This window comes from Meles meles, chromosome 18 (genome assembly GCF_922984935.1).
Source record: "Meles meles chromosome 18, mMelMel3.1 paternal haplotype, whole genome shotgun sequence".
NCBI classification, from domain to species: domain Eukaryota; kingdom Metazoa; phylum Chordata; class Mammalia; order Carnivora; family Mustelidae; genus Meles; species Meles meles.
In genome coordinates, this window is record NC_060083.1 from 37,673,583 (window position 1) to 37,686,060 (window position 12,478).

The following is a 12,478-nucleotide window of genomic DNA, read 5'->3' on the forward strand; positions in this document are numbered from 1 at the left end:
ACCGCTGTTGAAATGTGATCCGCCCTCAGATATAAAACTCCTTACCTTGCCTCTTTCCTTTCTTGAGGAGAGAAAAGGTATGTACGCTTGAAAGCAAAGTGGAGCAGAGTCCCTTGGCTGTGTGATATCCGAAGAGTTGTTTAACCTCTCTGTGCCTTTTTGTTTCATCATTGGCCTAGGTCAGGAACAAATGGGGTAGTCGAATATAGGGACATCTGTAGTCTGGCATACAACATTTGGGACTTGTTTCTTGACTTCAGTCAGACTCTCCTGGAGTTGAATCTGCCCTTGAAAAGTTTAAACAACTGTAGAAATGTGACAGAGGTAATCCTCATTTAAAGGGAGGGAGAGGTTAATACTGCTATTCCTTAATATGTATTTTCTTCCTGCCTCCATAGAACACTTACTGGATAATGTATGTTCCTGATGTTTTGTATTCATATCTCAACTTTAGACTAGCAGGGTTGGCAAACCACAGCCTGCCGCCCGTTTTTGTAAATAGACTTCTGTGGGAACCCAGAGACACCCATTCTTTTCTGTCTTGTCTATGGCACCTTTCATACCAAAGCAGACTTGAAGAGTTGTAACAGAGAGCCCAGAACCTACATAGGTGAATTTATTCACTTTCTGACTCTAGGGAAAGTCTGCCAACCTCTCAATTATAGTACGAGCCACTAGGGATATGCTTCTCGTTAAAAGCTCTCACCTCTTCTGGTGCCTGGAACACAGAGTGCTCCATACGTGTCTGGACAGGACAAGAGAAATTGGAAAATGATCCAGGCTCTGAACAGGCAATGTCTTGCTCGAGCTTCCTTGGGAGAACAGACTCAAAGAGGACCCAGAAGAGCGGGGTGCACATACCTATGCCCTCTTCCTGCAGGAGCTTAAGGTTCTGTTACCGGTTGCTTGGTTAGTCATCCTGAAGAGCTAATTACTGAGTGCTTGTGAGATGCCAGGCCCTGGGCTAAACGCTTTATATATTTTGTCTCATAAAATCATCACCACAGTTCTGTGAAGTAGTTAATAATATTGTCCCTGTTTGTAAATGAGAAGCCTGCCTTGCCCAAGGGTACCCCGTGGCGAGTTCCCATTAGAGATCCTCTCTTTAGGATTCCAGGCTGTTCCTTTACCAGCTCAGTCAAGTGTCTTGCTCTCCCTGCCCCTCGGGGACATCACATATTACTGTATTTCTGCCAGCCTGCATGGCTTCACTCATTCACTTAACAATTGTTTCTATGTTGCTACAGCTAATACATGCCAGACTCTGTGCTGGGCATGGGGACGTCACAAGGACCCATCAGATACAGCCCTTGCCTGAATGAAGCTTAAAGTCAGCATAGTGGCAACTTTAATCAATCAAAATCAATCAAAAATGATGAGCATTAATCAATCACACAAAGAATTGAAACAGAACTGTGATCTGTTTCAAAGGGGAAAGCCATGAGATGCCATGAAGGTGGGTCATGGGGATCTCTCTCAAGAGGTGACCCTTGAGCTTAGAGCTAAAGGAGTTTGTACATAAAAGGCAGGCAGGGAGGGGAGGGAAGGGCGTCCTAGGCAGAAGGAAGAGCATATGCGTAGGCTCTAGGGAAGGAGGCAGCATGGTGTATAAGGAAACAAAGGTCACTGTGGCCAGAGCTCATGAAACAAGCAGATGTGGTGGGAAATGCCAGAGGCCACACAAGGCTTGTGCTCAGATCTGGGTCTCCGTCTCCATCTCTGAAGCAACAGGAAGGCACTGAGGTGTCTAAGCAGGGAGTGCTGTGTGTGTGGTCTTCCACGACTACGCTGCTCTTTCCCAAGTTCACTAAGGGGCTCCCGCTAATGGAGCATCTGGCTGGGAAAACCAAACTTGGGCATCTACAGCAGGGTCTGAGGACACAGCTGGACACTTGGCTGAGGCGTGAAGGGTGAGCGAGCAGCAGCCTGGCACGTGCCTGTGAATCACCTCATTGCTGCTAAGTGTGAACTCTGTGTGAGCACTTTGCACCACACAGGCTCTCCACCCAACCAATGGCAAGGATAGCTTGTGGTCGACGTGGATGGTTGCTTGCGGTAGTTCTGTTCACGTGGTAAAGATGAGTACTTCTCCATCAGCTTGGGAGCTGAGTTACTTGCCACCAAAGACCAACGTTTGTCAGGCTCCTCACTACCATGATGGGGCACAGAAGCTTTGCCTGTGGTCCTGAGAGTATAGTCATAAACACGATTCTCCATCACCCTTAGAATGGAATCCGGACCCCTTAGCTTGGCCTTCCAGGCTCTCCATGGTCTGGCCCTGTCTCCCTGTTTGACTTCAACACACACTACTCTCCTTCACTTAGTAGTTGCTCAGTAAACACCTGTTGAATGAACGGATGTACGATTGACTGTTTGATCTTGGGCAAGCCCCTCTCTGGTTTCAGTTTCTCCATTTATCAAAGAAGTGGCTGGCCTGGGTTTCCCTTGAGGTCCCTCGCTGGATGAAGAATCCACAGGATGCAGAACTGGGATTCACTTGACAAACATTGCCAACATCTCCTCCAGGCAAGTCCCATGACAGGTACAAGGGAGAGGATACGATACAAGACACCCCTGCCCTTGAGATGTTTATTCAAAGGTAGAGAAAAGAATAACCTCATAAAGAATATCATGGTGCACAAGTGTTGGGGCGCCTGGGTGGCTCAGTGGGTTAAAGACTCTGCCTTCAGCTCAGGTCATGATCTCAGGGTCCTGGGATCGAGCCCCACATCAGGCTCTTTGCTCCGCGGGGAGCCTGCTTCCTCCTCTCTCTCTGCCTGCCTCTCTACCTAGTTGTGATTTCTCTCTGTCAAATAAATAAAATTAAAAAAAAAAGAATATCATGGTGCACAAGTGTGAGTAGAGTGTGAACTCTACCGACATAGGAATTAGGGCAATTCCAACTGTTTCCACTCCCTGGAACAAAGCATCTCTCAGAGGCCCAGTGTCTCCATGTCTCAGATGGACAGAATGGCACAACTCGTGGAATTCTGTGAGGGTTCAATGAGGTGATGTTCCTACTGGCATTGCGTCTGGCATAAATAAGTGTGCATCCAGTGTTGGTAATGATGACCGACAAATGACGATGGTGACTAATGTCGACAATGACATTCAGCACCCATGCGATGGTACCAGTTGTCTAGGACTTACCCCAGTTGTCTAGGACAGTATCCCTGCCATCCCAGCTGTGAGACAGTTGAACCCTGCCACCTGGACAAGAGCACCATGGAGCAGAGAGGAGCTACACTTGATGTTCAAGGTCAGTGCTTCATGGAAGATATCCTAGGGAAAATGAGACCAGAGCTGAGCTCTAAGGTCAAGAAGGGGACACGAGGTCTCCCCTGTCTCCCCTCTTCCCTGGGAAGTCTTTCAAAAACACACATCGAATCAACTGATTTCTTCCTCTGACTTCCCGTTGTGCTTGGAATAAAGTCAAAGCTCCTTACCATAGTCTGCAAAGCCCCCCATGAGCTGGTACCATCTTGAGCCACCTTCACCTTTCCCCAACCCTGCTCAGCCATTTGTCCCTACCCCTTTGCAGAGGCTATGCTCTCTGCCAGTGTCCTGCCTCCTTCCAGTCTTCCACGCCCCGCTCCTTTTTGTCATCCGAACACAGGTCAGATGCCCATCACCCCTGCGGGCAGACCTTCACCAACTAACTATACGCTACCTGATGTCGTTCCTACTCCCACATGCCCCACCTCCATTCCCCCCCTTCGCTACACCATTCACTTTGTGGGCCAAAGTCTTGTATGTTGCCTCAAAGCTCTGGATGCTCTCTGAAATGACCTCTAGGAGGTCAAGGACTTCATCAGGTTTTTTTTTTTAATATTTTATTTATTTGACAGAGAGAAATCACAACTAGGTAGAGAGGCAGGCAGAGAGAGAGGAGGAAGCAGGCTCCCCGCGGAGCAGAGAGCCCAATGTGGGGCTTGATCCCAGGACCCTGGGATCATGACCTGAGCCGAAGGCAGAGTCTTTAACCCACTGAGCCACCCAGGTGCCCCAAGGACTTCATCAGTTTTATACAGCTGGCCTTGGCCCGTAGCTGGCTCTCCAAGATCTCTTGAACAAGTGTATACCAGGTGTCTGCAAGGGATCGAGTGAGACAGCATATTCTGAGATGAAAACACAAGGTTCAAGCCAGCACCACGCAAGGAAGATTCACATCAGGTCATGAAGGACTTTAGTACAGAGAATGTGCCGGATCCTGGTGTCAGGCTCTGAGCCTCATCTGAGCATCATGAAAAAGCCAACAGTATCTTACTTCTTCCTTGAAGACAACTATGTCTCAGTCTTGCATTTCCAGAAAGCCCCTCAATGAGGGCACCTGTCTAAATTAATAAGAAGTCAAGATTATAAAATAATTTCCGGTAATCCAGGGTTAGCTCTTTCACATGGTAATTCCAACGAGGCTGGTGGAAGCCCTGGCAGCTCTTTAATGAATAACTAAACTTGATGCTTAATTAGCATATCAGGATTAGCACGGGGAGAGCTGCTTTTGTGAGCACTTCGCTCATTGTCCCTCCACCCTCTGAAGATGCCTTGCTCTTGCTCAGAGGTCAAACATCCACTTACTGTCACCTCTTTCATATCAGACACTGATCCCCTTGAGTAAGCCGTGAAGTTGAGGCTCAAACTACATCTCTGTGTTCATCCAAGTTATTAAAAATTCTGAATTTGTAGGATGGGGATTTTAAAATATTGCCTGTAACTGGCAAAAAGTTATCCATAGACATCACTTTCAGAACTCTCCTACCAATCTGATACTCTCTTCCTTGCAGGATATGATTTGTACATGGCTGTCTCCACCCCCCACCACCAAATTCATGGCAGAACAAACAGCAGACCCTCTTCCACTAGACCCACCCACCCACACCAGGCACATTGTGTGTCGTCAGTGGGCATTGGATCGGCACCACTGTGTCCAGCTGGGGAGGAACAAAGCATCAGCTGCAGGAACTATAATTGCCACTCAAGGGACCTGGATGTTAGGGAGAGAAGCAGCTCTTTTTCATAGTTAAGCCCTGCATGGACTGTGCAGGCCCCATGCATCCTCTGCTCTTGCCTTTGATGCCAAAATTGTAACAGGTGGGAACAAGAAGCCCGGCCACTGCCAAGGTGCCTCATAGGATCTTCTGGAGCTCCTAACTGTCCCGAGGCCTGGGGGCTCGCTTGGTGCCCGCTCTTCCCGACTCTTGCCAAACATGCACATTCTGTGGTTTTCCTACAGAACACTGTCCACCTTAATGGCCTCCTCCTGAAACGACACCGTCCCTACCTCCGGGCTCTGCCAACTTGAATCTGCCTTCTGGAAGTCCATACTGATTATCTTACCCTCTGCTCAAAACCCTTCCATAGCTCTTGTTCTAGGCTTCCTATGATGTGGGCTCAGCCTATCTTCCAAGATCCATGATACCTGCACCCCTCAATGCATCCTGAACCAGAAGAGCAGGGAACAGACAGACCAAACAGGGCTCCCTGCTAACCAACCAAGAGTATCTGCGAAAACAGAACCTCTCAAAGTTTAATCTGCATTCAAATCATGGGGGATTTTTTTTTTCTTTTAATGCAAATCTTCATTCAGGAGATGGAGAGTAGGGCTCAAGATTCTATGTGTCTAACAAGTTCCCTTCCAGATGCTGTGGCAGCTGCTGGTCCCTGTACTGTGCATTGAGTAGAAAAGCACTATGGGTCTTTTTAACATCTAATGTGTGAGCCTTGGTAGAAGGATGATGTTGTATTCCAAATTGCTTTATTTTAAGATTATATTAATTCTATAAAATCACTATGTTGGTAGATCAAAAAGTCAATCTCATACGGTTCGACCCTCAGGTAAGAAGCAGGCCATCTGTAACTCCCAATGGAAACCCAAGCTCATGAGATCAAAATCCTAGCCAACTTACCCTGGAACGAAGAGGAGGCAAGTCATCAGATCAAAATTCTCAGTGTGCCAACTCAAGCCTCGAGCAGAGCACAGCCTCACCCTTCTGCTTGCCAGCCCCTTTGTCATAGTCCCTGGCCCTTGCAGAAAGCCACCCTGTGGGTCACCCAGTGGCTCAAGAGACTTTGTCTTGCATTTTTTAGTCGTGCAAGTTGGAGAGAAGCACTATGCCACTGGAGCGCCTTCCAGTTCCCAGCTCTCCAACGCCTGATTCTCAGAACGTGCTGAAATTTCCACGCATGCCTTACAATACTGGCCCATCCCCGGGTGGTTTTGTAGGTCACCTGGTGGGAAGATCTTAGCAGATGGCAGGATGTATTTGGATTCTCATTAAGAAGCTTACTCAACACTGAAGGGAGGTGTGGCAGGTCCCCCGCAGCTCCTGTTTCTTCTACATGGCAACGATTCCCCACCTGCAGATAGCACAGGCTGGGTGTAGGGGCGGGTGGGTGGAAGGGAGGCAAATGATCGGCCTAAGCCTGAAAAACCTGCTCGATCCGCTCTGCACAGGCAAAGGAGAGTTGCCAGTCCCTGCCTATGGTTGCCTTTCTGATTGCAGAAGAGCTGCTGTAGGACCATCTGCCACCGTTGGCAAAACGCACGAGAAGTGGAAAAGCAATAAGCAAATAGGATATTTCAAGACCAGCAGCACCATGCTCCCTCCATGAAAGGCTCTAATGACTCAAGATGCTCAGCGTATCCTCAGATCCAAGTTTCCATCCACCTGATTGGGCACTGATGGGATGTGGGTGTTCATTGATTGTGTTGCCCTGTCTCGCCGCTCCAGCTGCCCGCTGGCTGGGGAGCATTTGACAAATCTCGGTGCCCTGTTCCCACTGCAAATTGATGAAATTAGAATTGGGGGAGCAGGCACAGGTGGGTATTAGAAGCACCCAGGGGATTTAAATGCACAGTGAAGGTTGCAAACCACTGTATCCGAGGTGGGTTTGTTTTTTTTTTCAAAGATCAAAGAAAATCGCTTTTTTTTTAAAATCATTGACTTTCTTGGCTTCTAAAACTTTACCTCCTTTTTTTAATGCAATAGAGGATATTGATAATAATACACTTAGACTTTTTCAGAGTCATAAATCACTTTTACAGGCGCTGTCTTATTAGATCCTCCAATCAGCCTGTGGAAAATGCTCACACTGCTACAGAAAGATATATGCTGAGCTTGATTTGACATTGTTTACAAGACAGAAGAAAACCTGGAAACAAACTGAAAGACAGTGAGAGGGTGCTTAAACATGTCACCAGGCATTCATGTGACAGGAAATTCTACAGCTATTATAAAAACTCAGGTAGCTCTATACCATTGGCTTTGAGAGATAGCCACCAACTAGTTTTTCATTTTAAAAAATCAAGTTCAGAGTCATAATTATAAACAATTCCATTGTTACCAAGTTGTTTCCTACTTTATTTTTTGACCACTATTTGAGATTTCTTTAACATAAAAAAATTGTGTATGTTTAAGGTGTACAACTTTGATGTTTTGACACATGAATAAAATGTGAAAAGATTACCACAGTCAAGCTAAATAACATATCCTTCACCTCTACATAGTTACTCTTGCATGTGTGTCAAGAGGATTTAATTTAAGATCTGTGCTCTTAGCAAATTTCAAGTAGGCAATACAGTATTGCGAACTAACATCACCATGTCGTACTCAGAGCCCCTGAACTCATGTCTCTTGCATAACTGAAACTTTGTACCCTTCAACCAACATCACATTTCTGTTTCTCTGTAGCCCCTGACAACCCACCAAGCTATACTTTGTTTCTCTGAGTTTGACTGTTTGAGATTCTATACATAAGTGAGATCATACAGTATGTCTCTTTCTGGCTCATTTCACTTCCCATGACGTCCCCCTGGTTCATCCATGTTGTCACAGATGGCAGGATTTCCTTCATTTTGTGGGTGAATAATATTCCATCTTATTTTTCTTTACATGTTTTCTTTATCCATTCACTCATCAACAGAAACTTGGGTTATTTCCATATCTTGGCTGATATGAATAATGCTGTGATGAACATGGGACTGCCAGTGTCTCTCTCTGAGATCCAAATTCATTTGCTTTGGACACATACCCAGTAGTGGAATCACTGGATCATATGGCAGTTCTATTTTTTATTTTTTGAGGGCCCTCTTTAGTGTTTTCCATAATGGTGACATACCAGTTTACTTTTCTACCAACAGTGTCCAAGGGTTCCCTTTTCTCTACATCCTCACCAACACTTGTAATCTCTTGTCTTTTTTATAACAGTCCTTCTAACCGGTGTGTGGTGATATTTCATTGTGGTTTTGATTTGCGTTTCCCTGATGGCTTGTGATGTTGAGCACCTTTCTATGTACCTATTGGCCATTTATATGTCTTATTTTGAGAAATATCAATTCACATCCTTTGCCCATGTTTAACTGGGTTATTTGGGTTTTTGCTGTTGAGTTGTATGAGTTCCCTATGTATTTTGGATATGGACCCCTTATTAGCTACATGGCTTACAAATATTTCCTCCCACTCTGTAAGTCGACTTTTCACTGTTTTGTTTCCTTTGCCATGCAGAAGCTTTTCAGATACAGTCCCACTTGCCTACTTTTGCTTTTATTGCCTGTACTTTTTGGTGTCATGACCCAAAAGCCATTGCCAAGACCAATGAATGTCAAGAAGTTTTTCCCTCCATTTTCTTCTACTATTTTACAGTTTCCGGTCTTATAAATAAGTCTTTAATCCAGTTAATTTTTTATATGACATGAGATAAGGGTTCAATTTCATTCTTCTCCAGGGAATACCCAGCTTTCCCCACATCCTTTATTGAAGAGACTATCCTTTGCCCATTGTGTATTCTTGGCATCCTTGTCAAAGCTCAGTTGACCATAAGTGTGCAGATTTATTTTTGGATCCTCTGTTCTGTTCCATTGGTCTATATGTATGTTTTTATGTGAGTATCATACTTTTTTCTATTACTATAGCTTTGACCTATATTGTGGAACCAGGAAGCTTTGTTGTTATTCAAGATTGATTTGACTACTCAGAGTCTTTTGTGGTTCCATATTAATTTTAGGAATTTTTTTTCTATTTCTATAAAGAATGCCATTAGAATTCAGATAGGGATTGAGCTGAATAGTAGTAGTATGAACATTTTAACAATATTAATTTTTCCAACCCATGAACATGGGATGTCTTTCCATTTATCTATTTCTTTAATTTCCTTCATCAGTGTTTAATAGTTTTCAGTGTACAAATCTTTCATTTGTTTGGTTAAGATTATTCCTAAGTACAGCTGACCCTTGAATAATGTGAAAGTTAGAGGCACCCACCACCCCCATACAGTCAAAAATTCCTGTTTAACTTTTGACTTCACAGAAACTTGATTACTAATAGCCTACTGTTGACCAAAAGCCTTACTGATAACATAGTCAATTAATACACATTTTGTACACTACTATATTTTACAATAAAATAAGCTAGAGAAAAGAAAGTGCTATTAAGAAAATCATGTGGACTCTGAGAAACAAACTGAGGGTTTTGGAGGAGAGAAGAGTGGGGGGTAAGGTAAGCCTGGTGGTGGGTATTAAGGAGGGCATGTATTGCATGGAGCACTGGGTGTGGCACATGAACAATGAACACTCTTGGAATGCTGAAAAAATAAAATAAAAATAAAAAGTAAATAAAATCATAAGAGAAAATACCTTCACAATATTGTACTGTATATATATAAAAAAAAAAATCTGCATGTAAGCAGACCAGCTCAGTTCAAATCCATGTTGTTCAAGGTCAATTGTACTTTATTCTTTTTGTTGTGATTGTGAATGAGATCGACTTTATTCATTTCCTTTTCAGATAGTTCCTTGCTAGTATATAGAAGTGCCATCAATTTTGGTATTCTGAGTATGTATCTTACAACTGTACTGAGCTCATTTATTAATGCTCACATGTTTTGTTGTGGGCAAATCTTCAGTGTATGCTTCATACATGATTATTTCATGTGTGGAGAAAATTTTTCCCTCCTCCTTTCTGATTTGGATGCCTTTTATTTCTTTTTCTTACCTAATTGCTCTACCTAGGACTTCTAGCACTCTGTTGTATCAAAGTGGCAAGAGTGGGTATCCTTGTCTTAGAGGAAAAGTTTTCAGTTTTTCCCCATTGATTATATTAGCTATGAGCTTTTCATATATGGCCTTTATTGCATTGAGGTAAGTTCTTTCTATACCTGTTTTGTGGAGAGTTTTTATCATTAAGGATGGTGAATTTTGTCTGATGCTCTTTCTGAATCTATTGAGATGGTCATGTGGTTTTTATCTTTCATTCTGCTAATGTGGTGTATCACACTGATTGACTTACATATGTAAACTATCCTTGCATGGGAGGATATCCCATGTGGTAATGACATATAATCCTTTCAATGTGCTGTTAAATTCAGCTTGTTGACGTTTTTTGCATCTGTGTTCATTAAGAATAATTACTTGTAGTTCTCTTTTCCTAAAGTGTCTGTCTTTGTTTGGTATCAGGGTGATGCTGACCTCCTCAGATGAGTTGGAAAGTATTCTCTCTTCTTCCCATTTTTTGGAAGAGTTTAAGAAGGATGGACATGAATTATGTGAATGACTGGTAGAATTCACCCACAAAGCCATCTGGACCGGGGCTTTTCTTTGTTGGGGCGTGAGGGAGGGGTTGATTACTGCTTTAATCTTTTTATTTGTATTCGTCTGTTCAGATTTTTATTTCTTCTTAATTCAGTGTTAGTAGGTTATATATTTCTCGGAATTTATCTACCCTAGATAATTTTTAGGATCCTCAATCCTAGAAAATCCTAGAAATGTATAGATCCTGGATCTTTTATTAATTTTAAAACCTTCCATGTATATGCGTGTGATCTATAAGCACAAAAAAAATATCAGGAAGGACATATGCTAAAGTATTAATAGTCATATTGCTTGGGCTGGGATTACACAGAGGTGGGGGAGGAACTATCACTTTTTTTTTTAGTTTGTTACAGAAATTATACTTCCATACTATTAAAAAGAATCTATTTTAAAACCGTAGTCTAAGATGAATTCTAAGGAGAGAGAGACAATCACACCTGTTTTTTAGAAGAAGTAATCAAGTCCCAGTGAGATGGAGTTTATTACTCATGTGGCTAAAAATTGGTGGGGCATTCATCTGAATATATATGGATGCTATGTTTCACAATTTCTTAAAAAGGCATTTTTTTAAAAAGAAATAAGAGAGGGAAAACCTAGTTTACTGGAACCCAGATCCAAGACTTTGTCTGCTGCCCATACTAACTATTGCACAAAAACAAATGTCTTTCCAATGGGAAAAAGAGAGAGAGGAAAGAAAGCAGTTTGCTGACCTTCACTCAGCAAGGAGGAAGTTGAGTCCTACACCAGCAGATGACCTTGGCAGGCTGGGGCATCAGCAGCCTGAGTCACCACTCTCTCTTGATCAGGATGCCACATCTCATAGGCTGGCCACTATCCTCTCAGAGTCACTGGGCTGACTCAAAACCTAACCATTCCCTGCTCGCCAAAGGCCACGAGGAAGATTCGCTCAGTGCCCGTGGCAGCTATGGACACAGCTGGGAGGGCACGTCTGCCCCTGCAGGGCAGTTCTACTCCTAATAAGAGAATTCCTAAAGTGAATTTCATTTTACATGCGCTTTAGGGGAAATATCCTGGCTTGGAGCCAGAGCCAGATGGGCACTGAGCTTATTAAAGGCATGATTGTTACCAGAAAACATTTGCAAAGATGTATGGGTACTTTGGTGTGTGTGTGTGCATTATACACACACACACCCCACACTCATGCACACACACCTCCCTGAATCTCTTTCAATTACAAGATTGTCTTTTCAATTGTTCTACAATATACCTTAGAGTGAACCCTTATCTAGGGAGGAGACACAATGCCTCCCATCTTTTGGGCAATGTTGTTGTTCTTACTCTTGTATTTCCCTCTTGCCAGGTGCAGCTTATCCACTATAACCATGAGTTATATACAAATGTCACAGAAGCTGCAAAAAGCCCTAATGGATTGGTGGTAGTTTCTATATTTATAAAAGTAAGTATCTTTGCCTTCTTTCATTCTTTTCTTGCCATTTCCCAGCCCGGTCAGAATACCAGGTTGGTCTCTGTTGGATCTCTGAAATAACCCAAGGGGTAAGGTCCATGCCCAAGAAAAGCTGCAGGAGAGTGACCTTGATACGCATGAGATTTATGACAAATGAGGTTCCTTTCATGACGATGCAGAAATGATGGTACCATTTCAGAGTCTCGGAGCCTGAGGATTCGGCAGCCTTTGTTCTAGAGAGAAAAGGGGAGTTGGAGCTAGGGACAGGCTTCAGGTCCCATAGCACGCAAAAGGATGCAACAGAAGGAGGGGGTGGCTCACTGACGCCCCACGGCACTAAGCTCCTATCCCTCAGTGGCCCCTTGGAAACAGAGCTGGAAGGGAAATGTGAGATGTCCCTCCCCTCCAGGCACTGCCTTGAACAGTCCCCTCCAGCTTCCCTGAAGTTGCTCCATAGGACATCTCCC

General features: G+C 43.7%; 1 protein-coding gene across 1 annotated transcript in view; it reads left to right on the forward strand.

Moving 5' to 3' along the window:
* Positions 1-12,478, forward strand: part of CA10 (carbonic anhydrase 10) — a 501,647-nt gene that overhangs the window by 463,978 nt on the left and 25,191 nt on the right. The window contains exon 5 of the mRNA XM_045983884.1: positions 11,907-12,002. Coding sequence (XP_045839840.1) covers positions 11,907-12,002 — 96 coding nt within the window. The remainder of the gene's footprint in view (positions 1-11,906; positions 12,003-12,478) is intronic.